Source organism: Melospiza georgiana, chromosome 20, assembly GCF_028018845.1.
Source record: "Melospiza georgiana isolate bMelGeo1 chromosome 20, bMelGeo1.pri, whole genome shotgun sequence".
Taxonomy (NCBI): Eukaryota; Metazoa; Chordata; class Aves; order Passeriformes; family Passerellidae; genus Melospiza; species Melospiza georgiana.
The window spans coordinates 7923292-7936965 of NC_080449.1; the positions used below are offsets into that span (position 1 = coordinate 7923292).

Below are 13674 nucleotides of genomic sequence, written 5' to 3' on the forward strand. Positions count from 1 at the left end.
TTTTTTTTATGGGAAAAAAAGTACTGAGAAAAGAAACCCTTTTCCTTTTTTTTTTTTTTTGTGTGTGTGTGGTTTTTTTTTTTTTTTTTGTGGGTTTTTTTGTGCTTTATTTTTGTGTGGTTGTGGTTTTTTTGGGGGGGGGTTTGTTGGGTTTTTTTGTGTTTTGTTTTTTTTTTTTGGTTTGGGTTGGGTTGGTTTTTTTCTTTGTTTTTTTGTTTTTTGGGTTTTTGTTTGTTTTTTTTTTTTTTTTTTTGTGGTGGTGAGGAGATAGTGAAGTTGTCAGGGCAAAAAAAAAAATCTGCTCTGAGGACTTGGTTTTACACAGCAGCTTTCTGACACGCTCAGCGCTACGAATTGCAGAGCCCTAAGCGTTTCTACGGAAATCCTCCGGCTGTGTAATGTTGTGTGTGCAACAACCACTCGCAATTAAGCCCAAAACAAGCATCTCTGTGTTCTCCGTTAATCACCGGCCCAATTAGCACCTTGGTTAAGATGCTGAGAGGTTTCCAGTCCTCCTCCCATCAGAGCTGGGATTGTCCTGGTGAAACTCTCACTGTGCCTATGCAGTGCTCTGTTCACAACACTTTGAGTTCTCCTGGAGCAGCGTGATAAGTCTGTTAACTCATTAACACCTCCAGCTTACAGGAGACTTGGCTTCCAGCCCCTTCAGCAGCTCCAGGCTCCCCGCTCCAGGAAGTTTTTTCTGCAGTTTCTGTTTTGGTTTCTTTTCCTGCTGAGCCGGGCTGGCTGGCAGCTCCCACCATGAAGCTGCTGAAGGCTGCTGTGATTTTTGCTCTTGCGCCCACTCTGTCGCCGGCTTTTGACCCTCTCAGCGCTTCGGTGGTTGCAGGAGGCGCTCTCATGGCTTGGCACCTCCTGTCCTCCGACTCCTGGCTCAAGTGCCGCTTCCAGGAGTGCTGCAAAAGGAACACCACTGTGAATGTCAAAGGTAAGGCAGCGGGGAGGGCAAGCTGGTGTTCCTTCACAGGGTGGTGAGAGCTTCTTTTGGTGGGCTTGTGGAAGATAAGGGTCACCACCCACAGCGGCTCTACAAGGCAAGAGACCCAATATATCTCTATATTCTACAGGGCAGACTAACGTAATATTCCTTATCCCACAAGAAATTGTGTGTCTTGCTTCTCTGAGCAGTACTGGAGCATTTTCCTTGCTGATTTCATGGTTAATATTAGCAGAAATGGGCTGTGCTGGTTTATGGCACCATCAGGGTGGCAAATGCCATTGATAGACCTCATTAATGTGTATAAATATCTAAATATCCACGAAGGTGGATCAGGCTCTTCCCGGTGCTGCCAATGACACACATTGACAAGTAGGCAACACAGCTTGGGAAAATACCGAAACTTTACATTTTGGTAAACTAACTCTGATATACCTCAATGAACAAAGCCTGAGAGAGAAACATGTATTGTTGAGGGTGAACACCTGAAATGTAGAAATTATGGACCACAAAGACATTTTGTCGGAGACTAGCCAAGACTCATTGTAAAGTCCCTAGTAGAGGAAAAAGATACAAAAAGACTAAATTTATAGAGTAATTAGCAAAAGAAGCGAGAAATCAATAAGCAATAGAGGGTAGAATAGTAACTAATTGAAGAAATTGATGTAATTTAGAACTGGTGAGTAATAATTCTGTTAAAATATATATACCGCTTGTTAAAACGGTATAAATGAGTAAAAAAACTTTGTGTCTCTGTGGGGGCTGCAATTTGGCCGGCCTAACCAGACTAAATAACACTCCCCCGCCGGCAAAGAGCCGATATTGGTGTTTAATTTCCCGGCGGGGCCGGCGGCGGCTGACGCGCCGTGCCCCGGGATCCCTGCCCGGCACAAAGATGGCGGCGGCCCCTCACGGGGCGGGGCCGCGCGGGCGCGCAGGCGCGGCGGGCGCGGCGCGCGCGCTGGGGGCCGCCATGGCGCGCTCGGTGCCGCTGCTGTGGGTGCTGCTGCCGGGGCTGGCGGCGCTGGAGCCGCTCAGCGTGGGCCTGGCCATCGGCGTGGCCTCGGCGCTCACCGGCTACCTGTCGCACCCCAGGTTCTACTGCAGCTACGTGGAGTGCTGCCCCCGCGCCGAGCAGCGCCTCAACGCCACCGGTACGGCGGGAGCGGGGGGCGGCCGGGCTGCCTACCCGAGCTCGGGCCGGTCACTGGGCAGCGCGGCCCGGGGCGTGCGCGGTGACCGGCGGTGCTGAGCTGTCCCTCTCCCCGCAGCGCTGAAGGCGCAGCTGGACAACAGGCTCTTCGGGCAGCACCTGGCCAAGGACGTGGTGCTGAAGGCGGTGCTGGGCTTCAGCAACAACCCCAGGCCCAAGAAGCCGCTGATGCTGTCGCTGCACGGCTGGGCCGGCACCGGCAAGAATTACCTGAGCCAGATCCTGGCGGAGCAGGTGCACCCCGCCGGCCTGCGCAGCAAGTTCGTGCATCTCTTCCTGGCCACCCTGCACTTCCCCCACCACGACCAGGTCAAGCTGTACAAGGTGAGCAGGGCAGGAGGTGGCCCGGTTACCGCAGTGGGTGCCTGAGCCCCTGCGGGGGTGTCCTGCACATCTCCCGCTGGTTCCCTCTGGGATGAGCTCAGCGTGATGCTGATAATGCCGAGGTTGTCAGTTCGATCCCTGTACGGGCCATTCATTTAAAAGTTGGACTCGATGATCTTTGTGGGTCCCTTCTAACTCAGAATATTCTGATTCATATTCCTGACAGCTGGAGGTGTGCAGCTGGGAATTTCAAAGTTGATGCTTAGGAGGGATAGAAGGAGAAGTTCATGCATAAAGTAAAAGGCCGGGAAATCAAACCCGAGATAGTTTGCATTTCCTAGCGCTGTCCTCTCACTGATGCCATCTGCTGCTGATTCCTGTGCTCGCTGCAGGAGAATTTGTCCTTCCAGCTGCATTATCCTGGCTGTCCGGGATGGAAGGCACCTTCTCCACAGCCCCCGCGGGGCCGTGTTTTGCATTTATGTCTGAAACAGTGTTGATAATGTTGAGAACACAGTGGTGTTTTGGCTGTTACAGTAGTGCTTGCACAGCTTCAAAGCTTGCTAGTTTTTCCAACTCATATCAACCTGGCTGGGGTGTGCAAGCGATGGGGAGGGGGCACAGCCCGGACAGCTGACCCTCGCTGGCCAAAAGGATATTCCATTCCATTCCATTCCATTCCATTCCATTCCACATGCTGTCATGCTCAGCCATACAAATGGGGGTTGAAGAAGGAAAAAATGGGGCAGCATTGTTTTCCAAGGTGGTTGTTACTCTAGCTGTGGCTGGACATTGGTCTGCATGTGTTGGGTGATACCATTTTCTTGCTTTTTTCCTCTTTCATTCACCAGCCAGTGAGTGTGGGGTACTGAAATTTGATAGTGTATCCCCAGAATCTGTCATATACAAGAACTTTGCAGTACATCCAGTAAAGTCCTTGTTTTTTCAGTGGCTTTCAACCTCTTGTTCCAGGAACAGCTGCAGAACTGGATTCGAGGCAATGTCAGTGCCTGTCCCTCCTCTGTCTTCATTTTTGATGAGATGGACAAAATGCATCCAGGTGTCATTGATGCCATCAAGCCCTTCTTAGACTATTATGAGGAGGTTGATGGGGTGTCTTACAGGAAAGCCATCTTCATCTTCCTCAGGTGTGTGGCAGTGATGTCTGTCATTTAGAGATACTGAATGTTTATTTATGATGGTAATTATGCTTCTTGGGCACCTGATTCAAAGAAGAGCAAAAAAAATGCTCTGGAGGGAAGATTCTCTGTGCAAAGGCAGTGGGGAACAGTCTGAACTTGTGTCTGTAGTGGAGCAGGTCTGATGCTGTGCATGGCCACAGCAGTGTGCTGAGCTCATGAAGCTGGCCCAGAGCACAGGACATGAGAGAGTTCACATTTTGGGATGGGTGTACCAAGTACTGGACCTTGCTGGCATGGAGTTAAATATCTTCAGAGCAGCTGATCTGGTGCTGTTTGGGATTTGTGGCTTTGAGTGTTGATAGCACACCAATGTTTTGCCCGTTTCTGGATGATGTTTGCAAAGCTTCAAGGCTTTTCCCACAGCAGGCTGGGGTGGGCAGGAGGATGGGAGGGGACAGCTGGGACAGCTGACCTGAAGTGCCCAGGAGGATATTTAATACTGTGGCATGCCATTCTCAGGGGTTTCATCTTTAAAGTGATGGTTCTTCAGCATTTGCCTGGGTGTTTGTCTGACTATGGGGGTGGTTAGTGATTTCCTTAGTCCTCCTTGGGTTGTTTTTTTTTTCTCCTCCTATTAAACTACCTTTATCTTGACCCACAAATCTTCAGACTTTTGTTCTTCCTATTTTCTCCTTCCATCCCACTGAGGCAGGGGTGGCTGTGTAAGTGCTTGGCTGCTGGCTGGGGGCAACCCACCACACACTGATGGCTACTTAAAGAACTGGAGACTTTCCCTGAATTTTGGCTTACAGGATTCTTTTTGATGATTTGTTTGATATCAAGGAGATTAGCAATATATGTGACATGCTGCAAAATAAATTCTGGTTTACTTGTGTCTCTTTTTCATCTCTACATTTTTCTTTTCTGATCAGCAATGCAGGTGGTGATTTAATTAACAAAGCAGCTCTTGACTTCTGGGCGAGTGGAAAGCGCAGGGAAGATATTCAGCTGAAAGACCTGGAGCCCTTGCTCTCTGTAGGAGTCTTCAACAACAAGAATAGTAAGTCACTTTGCCCCAAAAATGGAAATTCATTCCTCAGTGGCTGAGACAAACTGCTCTGTGAATCCAGCCTGGCCTGTGGATCCTGTCCTATGCAGGATCAAGTTTAGAAAAACTCCTTATGATTTTCTTTTCCCCCCCAATTTATCCAGGTGGGCTGTGGCACAGCAGCATCATTGACAGGAACCTGATTGATTACTTTGTCCCTTTCCTGCCCCTGGAGCAAAGGCACGTGAAGATGTGTGTGAGGGCTGAAATGGCAGCCCGTGGCTATGCTGTGGATGAGAAGATTGTTCAGGAGGTGGCAGATGAGATGACCTATTTCCCCAAGGAGCAGAGGATCTACTCTGACAAAGGCTGTAAGACTGTACAGGCCAAGCTGGATATTCATGAAGACTTTGTGATGAGAGATACGAACACCAGGGCTTGATTTCCACTCTGAGTCTCCACAGCACTTTTGGAGCTTTTGGAAATCTGTGTATTTGCACTTACATTTTTTACTGTTGCAGGGAGTATGGTGAAAATACCAGAGTGAGCTGTATGGGCTTTGTAGCTTGTGTGTTTGGATGGTTTTTTTTTTGTTTTGTTTTTTGTTTTTTTTTTTTTTTTTTTTTTGGTTGGTTTTTTTTTAGCTTTACATGGAATTGGGACTTATAGATCATCTAGTGACATCCTCTGCCATGGGCAGGGACACTTTCCATGATTCAGGTCACTCATAGTCCCATCCAGCCTGTTCATCTCTGAACTGGCTGCTATCCCACTGTTGCCCCCTTTAGTTTTCTTTTAGTCTCCTAGAGAATTTCTAGTGTGACACACAGAGCACTGGATACAGCCTCTCCTGCTTTATTCTTCCAGTGCTGGGATTATGAAGTATTTAATTTCTCTTTCACCATAAAAACTAGATTGGAACAAAGGAAAACAGAGGAATTTTTCCAGATAATTGTAATTTGTTCCATGTACATGGTCCTGTTCACATTCCCAGTGGAACTGAGGGATGTGTGCTGTGTTCTGAACTGTGATCATGTCTGCAGGGGTGAACTCCTTGGTGCATTGCAGTAAGAAGATGACATGGTAGAAATCTTCCTGTGCCTCAGCTGGGCACATCCTCCATCTCCTAGTACAGCAATATGGGAAGTCATTCTGAGCTCCTAGAAATGTGTTACTAAATAATAGAGAGAGAGCAGGGGAGGAGGAAGTAAGAGCTTGCCCCACTTTTATTTGGAGAAAAATAAATTGTTTAAGTATTCTTTAAAGGGGCTAAGTAAATTTGTGACTCCAGGTCTTCCTAAACTGAGGGACCCATCTGAAAGAAATGTTACAACATACTAGGCCAGTCTTTTGTACTTAAGCAGAAAAATCAATCATGGGAATTCATTTGTTACAGTTTGTCAGATTAATCTGTGTGGGCTCCTGGACCTGAAATCTGTGAGGTCTGTAGTAGTCCTTCTCCACTGCACCTACTGGTCAAGGTGTGGATAATGCTGCTTGGAAGACACTTGAATGGAAGAAATTATTTTAATGGTGTATTTTTATGCTAAAATGTAAACAACAGCAACAAGCCTATACCTCACTAGTTAGTTTTATAAAAGAATGCCTGTGTGAAAGGGTGAGTGATGAGTTAAGAAGCTGGGAAAGATCAATTTAACCTTCACCCAGTGGGGAGGCTGGGTTTAAACGCTGTTGCAAGCTTTAACTCTTAGTCTCCCATGGCTCGTGTATCAAATGTGGTAATGCAAGACAGAAGTGCCTTTCACTTTGCTGGTTGTACTGTGGTTTTAAATTGGTACAAGGGAGGGGGCTGTTTTTATGCTGCATCGTCTATTCCCCCACTTGTTCTTAAACTTCTTTTAAGAGGTAATGCTAATTATGGTCTCATTACAATTATGTTAATTCAAATTACAACAGAGTTTAGCACTCATGTTAAGCTCTAAATTTAAAGTGTTGATTGCCTTTTACTGCCCCACTGGAGTTTGTCAAACGTTGGCAAACTGCTCACAGTGATGCAATCTCCAGAGCCAAACACTAGCAAGCCATTAACCTTGGGACATTGGACTGTCACTTTTCAGTGTGATGTTTTCCCTACTAACTGATTTATTCCTACTTGTATATGCTGCATCCAGTTTCACTTACTCCAAAAAGAAAATATTTGTGCTATTTCAAAACACTAAATACTACTGTACTGCAGTTGGAATAAATCCTAAGTTACTTCTTCTCTCTTGGTTAATCATTTTCAGATATAGGAAAGTACTAGAAAGCTGCACTGTTCCATTTCCTTTGTAGGTGTGGGGCAGCTGTTGGCAGCAGCTCAGCCCTCACTGAAGGGGCAGTTGTGACTGGTGCTGTGCTCTGAGGATGCACCAGGGAATGTCAGGGAGCTCCCTGGGAAGCCCAGGCTCTGCTGCTCCCTTGGGCATCACCCTCCTGGGACAGTTCTGCTGCTTGTCCCCTCTGGCACCCCAGGCTCTGGGGCCAGGCCAGCAGCACTTCCCATTTCAGTGGATTTAAACCACAGCCTCTGATTCTATCAGCAGTGTGAGATCTCAGAATGCTCCCTGCAGAAAGATGAACTAAAGCAGCAGCTGCTTGTCCTGGACTCTGGCAAGAACAGAATTCACTCTTGGGCCTGCTCAGCAACTCTAACCTGGCCAATGGACTGTTCCTCTGGGCAGCAGACCTCTCCCCCATGCCACTTTCCTTTAAGTTTGTCTGATCCAGCATTTAATGGCCCAATAAATAGAATAATGGCCAAAGTTACCCAGTCCATAGCAAGAAAGAGTGAGAACCTTAGCTCTGAAGCCATACAGGGAAGGAATAACAACAGCATCACAAGGATCAAATCTGGGAGTAATTTCAGGTACAGCTCTGTCTTTTACCCAATGGAGCTGCTCCTGGCCAGGTCTGCAGAACAGGAGATTAAAGAGAGGCAGTCTCCACCCTTTCCACATCATTCCTGCTCTCCAGAGGAAGCTTCCATCTACCCTGGGCAATTCAGGGCTGTGAGAAACACTGGCTAGCAATACCTATCAAATACTCACATTGATGCTGCACTGGCCCACAAAGCAGAACCAAGATAGTTCCAGAACTATCTTAGCCACAACACAGCTTGGTTGTACTGATTCTCTTGGCAGCAGGCCACAGTACAATTTATCATCATTACATCTGCATTTTCCCATAAGCCAGTTATTTGCTATAATCAGGAAGTCAAAGAAACAGATAGATACTTGCATTCAAAGCACTCATTTGCTGACAAATAGCAGGATTGACAATTTGTATATCACACACCTTCAGAGCAAGGACAGCTGGAGCCTCATTGGCCCCTTTTTTCCCCCCTTGCAGAGAAAACTCCAAGATGCTGCCACTGAAAATGTGGGTGGCTTCAAACAGAGCCTGCAGTGTTCAGGCAGTGGTACCACAGTGGGAGGAGGAGGAAGGGGTGAGCAGCAGGGTTTTAACTGGTCCCTACAAGACAAGTTCATCCTTATTGAGCACACCTGCATCTAGGAAGTCTGCCTCTACAAAAGCCACGTGGCTGTAATTATTATAAACAGTCCAGAAGTGCAGTTTCCATTCCAAGCTTGATTTGTTTCACCAGATAGCACAGTCACACCTCCTATCTCTGCCCTTTGAACTGCAGAAGCAGGTCCTGTACTCAAGCACAGCTGGAACACCCAGGAATGCAGGGTGCTCCTCCTCAACATGGAATACATTTGTACAAAATCAGTGTCAAATCACTGAATGCAAAGAACACCAGAAGGTAGCTAAGAAATACATTTCTGATGGGAAAAGTTTATTTTGAACAGCAACTGGAATGTAAAAAGCCTCTGCAGTGCTCACATTCATAAACAAGTCTGACACCCTTCACAGTAACTTCAGTAAACACATTTTATGGGTTATTATTTTTCAAATGCCTTTAGATCTGCCTCAAAGGCACACAGTATGGTGAGAAGATGAAAAAGAGAAACCCCTGCAAGCTGAGCCCTGAATTCAACATCTAAATGAAGAAGAGAAATCCCTTTTCAATTTCCATGGTGTAAAATTTAATCTGTACACATTTCCAATGACGTTGCAGCTTTTCCATGAAGCTGACTCACCACTCCCAGAGCACAGCTCTCCCTCCTGAGATCACTCCTGGGAGAGCCTGCTGTGGGCAACATAAAGACTGACCTAAAATAGGAACTAAGTACACCACTGTGGTATTTATGGACTTTAACTCACTTCCTTGTGATATTAAATCTACTCTCTGAGCACTATTCACAGCAAAGTGGTTTATATTCTTGGTTTGACACACAGGAGACTAAATTACACATCAGTTTTGAAAAAGACAATGGCACTGTATGCCCAGATTTTTAAATTCCAGAATTCCCCCTAATCTCTACTGGGCCCAAGCTGTTGAAGGCAGAAAGACACATGTTCTATTTTTAATGCATATTCCCACACAGGAGCAATGAAGGCTTTCAGAGACACAGGAACTTTGATTAAAATTCTCCATATTGTCTAGAGATCATCCACATCAGAGCAAAATCAAATTAAAATTAGGTTATAGTCTCAGTCCTTCTATACCTGTCAGGAATCTGCTGATGGCTCTGATGATCACCACATGATTCAAGGGTCTTGAGCCCTGGCAGATCCAGGAATTCCCAAAGCAGTTCCTTCTTACCTTCACAGCACAGGGCTGAAGCACTCAGGAGCTGTGATGGTGACAAAAATGCAGAGGCACTGCTGCTTATTTACACACCAGTTAAAAAATAGTGTTCCTTTCTTTAAAAAGTACTTAAAAACGAAATGTCTCAGGTCCCCCACTTTGTGATTAAGTTAAATTTGCTTCTTTGCAGGTCGTAGCAATAAAGCATCAGAAGTCATAATAATAATCCAGCTTTGCATCCACAGTTTTACATCCTTTATCTGAGTAGATTCTCTCCTCTCTGGGGAAGTAGGTCATTTCTTCAGCTATCCTGCTCACAATGTCTTCATCCACAGCGTAGCCACGAGACTCAATCTCAACCCTGACACACATTTTCACATGTTTGTACTCCAGAGGCAGGAAAGGAATGAAGTAGTCAATGAGGTTTCTGTCAATCAAGGTGCTGTGCCAAAATCCACCTGTGAAGGGAAAGAGGTTTGTTAGTATTTCTCTAGTTAAACACTACTATGGGTTGAATGGGAGCAAAGGGCAGATCACAGCTAAGAATTCTCCCAGGATTTTAGGTACTATAATACACAGGCCCCCTCTCATGTTACTCTGTGCATAAAATTTTGGACAGACACATAAATGTGCTCCTTTAGGCTGAATGAATGAATTTTTGTGCTTCAGCCTTGCTGTCCAGGTGCTGGTCTCATACCTTTCCCTCTCTCACCTACAGAAGGATAGATTTTCTCTCTCTTATCAGCTCTCCCACACCAGATTTCTTAATCCTTTTTTTGGAGCTTGTATCTAAACTTTTGAAGAAGTACAGTGAGTTTGCTTCCAGTGCTAATTTCAGAGCATAATTATGTTAAAACCTTTTTTCACCAGAAGTTCTGTGTGAGGAAACCTGTGAAGCACTTCCCCCAAAATGTGCAGCAAACAGGCTGGTGGCCAAGGTGCACAATGAGCTCCTGAATCTTCACCCATCCTGGGAGCCAACTGCAGGCCCCAAAACTGCATTTTTGCTCCTCACAAGCCAAAAACTGGAGGCCATATCAAGAAGAAATCATAGCTTGTAAAAATGCAGCTAAATGCAGCCCACCCCTTTTGTGTAACTTTCAGCACCTCAAAAGCAACCCCAGCTTTACTCACTATTTTTGTTGTTGAAGACAGACACAGAGAGTGCATTTTGGATATCTGTGAGCTGGATGTCTTCCCTTGTCCTCCCATTCCTCCAGAAATCTAGTGCTACCTCTGTTATCTTTTCAGCTCCTGCATTGCTAAGTAAAGAGAAAACAGAGATTGCAGTAGGGGGTGGTATTAAAAGTTGAAGTTATGAAGTAAAGACATGGAGTGGGGAGAACAGCTACCCTGAGAAGCCACTGTTTACCTGAGGAAGATGAAGATGGCTTGTCTGTAGGACACCCCATCCAGCAGCTCATAGTAGTCCAGGAAGGGCTTGATGGAGTCAATGAGCCCTGCATGCATTTTGTCCATTTCATCAAAAATGAAGAGTGAGCGGGGACAGACGCTCACATTTCCCCGAATCCACGACTGCAGCTGGTCCTGAGAGCCATAAAAGTGAAAGATGCTGAGTTTGTGTTGAAAAGACAGAAAAAAAAAAAATAGCATTTTCTGTTTATGGAACCTTGTCCTGAAGGAGTAGTTTCAGTGGTGTCATTTTAATAGGTTTGGCTTCCTGACTAAAACATGGTTACATGTAAATGAAACCTCAACAAAATCTCGTGCTGGTTCTGAAAAATTTTAAGAGACCAAGAAACAGCATAGGAGAAGCAGAAATTCTCCTAGATATTCATATGAAAAGCAAAAATGAAAGTGCACAGTAGAACAAAAAATGGGTCCCACCAAGGAACAGCCACACAAAGCCAAGCTCTGACAAGTCAGATGATGACTTTTGGCAGCACTGTGGTCTAAACAATCTTAATATAAGCAATATTAAATTTGCTACCCAGCAGCAGTGAGAAATTGCACTCACCATCACTGGCAGAATGAGAAACAAAATTTAACTCTGTTTTAATCAATCAGAAGTTAAATGAAGATAATTACAAGTCCTTCTTAAAACACTGTTGTCCAGAAAGGCCAATGCTTTATTGCACTGAAACAGTCTCTCACTTAAGAATTGCATTTTCACCTTGAGTATTACATCAATAATGCATTAACTGGGGGGAAAAGGGTTGATGTGCTGGTGGATGAATGAGAAATAACTGTTCTGACTATTTTCAGTGATTCACCACTTTTTAATTTATTCTGCTCAGTCCCTAAACTGCAGGTGTATTGGGGATAAGCAGCAACACTTCCTCCTACTGCCTCAGGCAGCAAATTTCCCAAGTGTATTCACCTCACAACAAATGCAGAAAAACATCATTATATTTCAAAATGGCTCAGTTAAAAGAAGGGGGGAAAGAAGTTGTAAAAGAGAAAGTTTCTATTTCCTCCATTTAGAAATCAGTTTCTATTTCCTCCATTTAGAAATCATCCTGTTCCTATTTTTAACAATACAAACTGAATATCAACATGCAGTACTACAAGACAGTGGTACTCATTCAAACTGTGCAGTGAACAAAGTCAGAACAAAAAAAAAAAAACATAAAGCAGCATGGAGCAGTAGCTCGGATGCATCTCCCTGCCTACAGGACTGACAATTCCAAGTACATTTACCTGTACCTTTCTGACAGCAGAGTATTTTGTGATTTTGTTTTACAGCTTGGAAATGGATCCATAGAAAATGAAATAATCTGCTAAGTGTGCAGCAGCATAGACAATGATGCCTCAGAGAGCCAGTGTGAGCTTGCCATGGTGCCTGACAAACCTGGGGGTCACTGGGTTGTTTCCCAGAGTCATGAACATTTGGTTTTTTTGCAGTGCCCACCAACACATAAACTAACTAGAAATCGTGTTTATCCTTAAGTCAGTCCCAACTCTAAACAAAGTGCAGAATGAAAATTAAACCATATCACTCTTCCCTAATGAGAGGCTCAAAACACATGCAAAAAACTTCACATTCACAGGAAATCCAATCCTGAAGGATGTTAGTACGGTTCTGTATAGAAGATTGCATCCTAGTGGATGTTAGTTACACAGTTCTGTACAGAAGATCACAAAACTGGCACAGTATACATGTTACTATATAAAATAACATCTAGGTCTGATGTACTGATCATGCTGTGACATTTATAACTCATTGCAGCACAGCTCATTCTTACCTTGTAGAGATTGATGCTGTGAGCGTGAGGAAAGTGTAAAGTTGCCACGAACTGATGGACATATTTACTCTGCAGACCTTTTTTATAAATGCTTTCAGCGACGATCTTACTGACAAAGTTTTTGCCTGTTCCAGTCCACCCGTGCAAGGAAAGCGCCAGAGGCTTTTTGGCGTTGGTATTGTTCAAGAAACCCCTGACGGCTTTTACAACCACCTTGCTCACCAAGTGCTGCCCGAACAGCTTCTTGTCCAAATTCTGCTGCAGAGCTGCATGGAGAGACCACACCGTGAGCGGCGGGGCGCGGGCTCACCCGGCCCGCGGTGGCGGCCGCCAGCCCCGGGCAGGGGCCAAAGGGCCGGGCTGGAGCGGCGGCTCTCGGGAAGGCCCCGCGGGCTGTGCCCGGCTCCCGCCGCTGCCCCGGCGCCCTCCCCGCCACCTCCCCTCAGCCCATCCCGGTCCCGCACCGGCGGCGGCGCGCGGCTCGTGCCGCTGCAGGCAGCACTCCCTGAAGTAGCAGTAGAGCCGCGGGTAGGAGATGAAGCCGGTGAGGGCCGAGGCGGCGGCGCCCGCGATGGCGAGTCCCACGCTGATGGGCTCCACGGCACCGGCCGGCGTGAGGAGCGGCAGCAGCACCAGCGCCAGGGCCGCCCGCAGCGCGCCCCGCCGCAGCTTCATTGCCCGCCCGGCCCCGCCGCCCGGCAGCCGCTTCCGCCCCTCGGCGCCGCTTCCGCCGCCGCCATGGCGGGTGCGGGGAGAGGCGGGGCCGGCGCTGAGGGGCGGCCGCCATGTTGGGGCGGGAACGGGCGCGGCCAGCGCTGAGGGGCTCAGGTGCCGCCGCCATGTTGGGGGGGGGGGGCACCCGCCGCTGCCGGAGGGCAGTGCAGTTATTAAATATTACATTCTGTGGCCAGGTGTTAGAATAGAGGGCAGTGCAGTTATTAAATATTACATTCTCTAGCCGGGTGTTAGAATGGAGGGATCCAAGAATCATCATGGTTAGAAGAGACCTTTAACATCATCGTGTCCAACTGTCCATACCGCACTGCCACTGTAACCCCCAAACCACTAAAACCCACACCACTCAGTGCCACATCCCAATGCCTCCAGGAATGGTGCTCCACCACCTCCC

The 13674-nt window shown here is 46.6% G+C and overlaps 2 protein-coding genes across 3 annotated transcripts; one reads left to right on the forward strand and one right to left on the reverse strand.

Moving 5' to 3' along the window:
• The first annotated feature begins 485 nt into the window (after positions 1-485).
• Positions 486-5306, forward strand: TOR1B (torsin family 1 member B). Of its 2 annotated transcripts, none has more exons than XM_058038209.1 (5): positions 486-949; positions 2230-2495; positions 3468-3643; positions 4570-4697; positions 4850-5306. In XM_058038209.1, exons 1-5 carry the CDS (start codon positions 763-765, stop codon positions 5125-5127), a joined length of 1035 nt encoding a protein of 344 aa, XP_057894192.1. In that variant the 5' UTR covers positions 486-762; the 3' UTR covers positions 5128-5306. The 2 variants fall into 2 exon arrangements, with proteins under 2 accessions (XP_057894192.1, XP_057894193.1); XM_058038210.1 differs by lacking the exon at positions 486-949 and adding an exon at positions 1932-2112.
• A 3160-nt stretch (positions 5307-8466) lies between these two features.
• On the reverse strand, positions 8467-13220 carry LOC131091823 (torsin-1A-like). Its single transcript, XM_058038114.1, has 5 exons — positions 13010-13220; positions 12546-12811; positions 10712-10887; positions 10474-10601; positions 8467-9797 (listed from the first exon to the last, which is right to left on the reverse strand). The coding sequence occupies exons 1-5, from the start codon at positions 13218-13220 to the stop codon at positions 9547-9549; spliced, it is 1032 nt and encodes a 343-aa protein (XP_057894097.1). The 3' UTR covers positions 8467-9546.
• Between the last annotated feature and the right edge of the window lie 454 nt (positions 13221-13674).

Excerpts from the sequence above, each read along its gene's own strand:
- TOR1B (XM_058038209.1), top strand. The coding sequence starts at position 763 with ATGAAGCTGCTGAAGGCTGCTGTGATTTTTGCTCTTGCGCCCACTCTG. Across the intron at positions 3,644-4,569 it reads GCCATCTTCATCTTCCTCAG|CAATGCAGGTGGTGATTTAA; the intron begins GTGTGTGGCAGT and ends TTTTCTGATCAG. Across the intron at positions 4,698-4,849 it reads AGTCTTCAACAACAAGAATA|GTGGGCTGTGGCACAGCAGC; the intron begins GTAAGTCACTTT and ends CAATTTATCCAG.
- LOC131091823 (XM_058038114.1), bottom strand. The coding sequence starts at position 13,220 with ATGAAGCTGCGGCGGGGCGCGCTGCGGGCGGCCCTGGCGCTGGTGCTG. Across the intron at positions 10,888-12,545 it reads ACAGCATCAATCTCTACAAG|GACCAGCTGCAGTCGTGGAT; the intron begins GTAAGAATGAGC and ends TATGGCTCTCAG. Across the intron at positions 9,798-10,473 it reads TGTCTTCAACAACAAAAATA|GTGGATTTTGGCACAGCACC; the intron begins GTGAGTAAAGCT and ends TTCCCTTCACAG.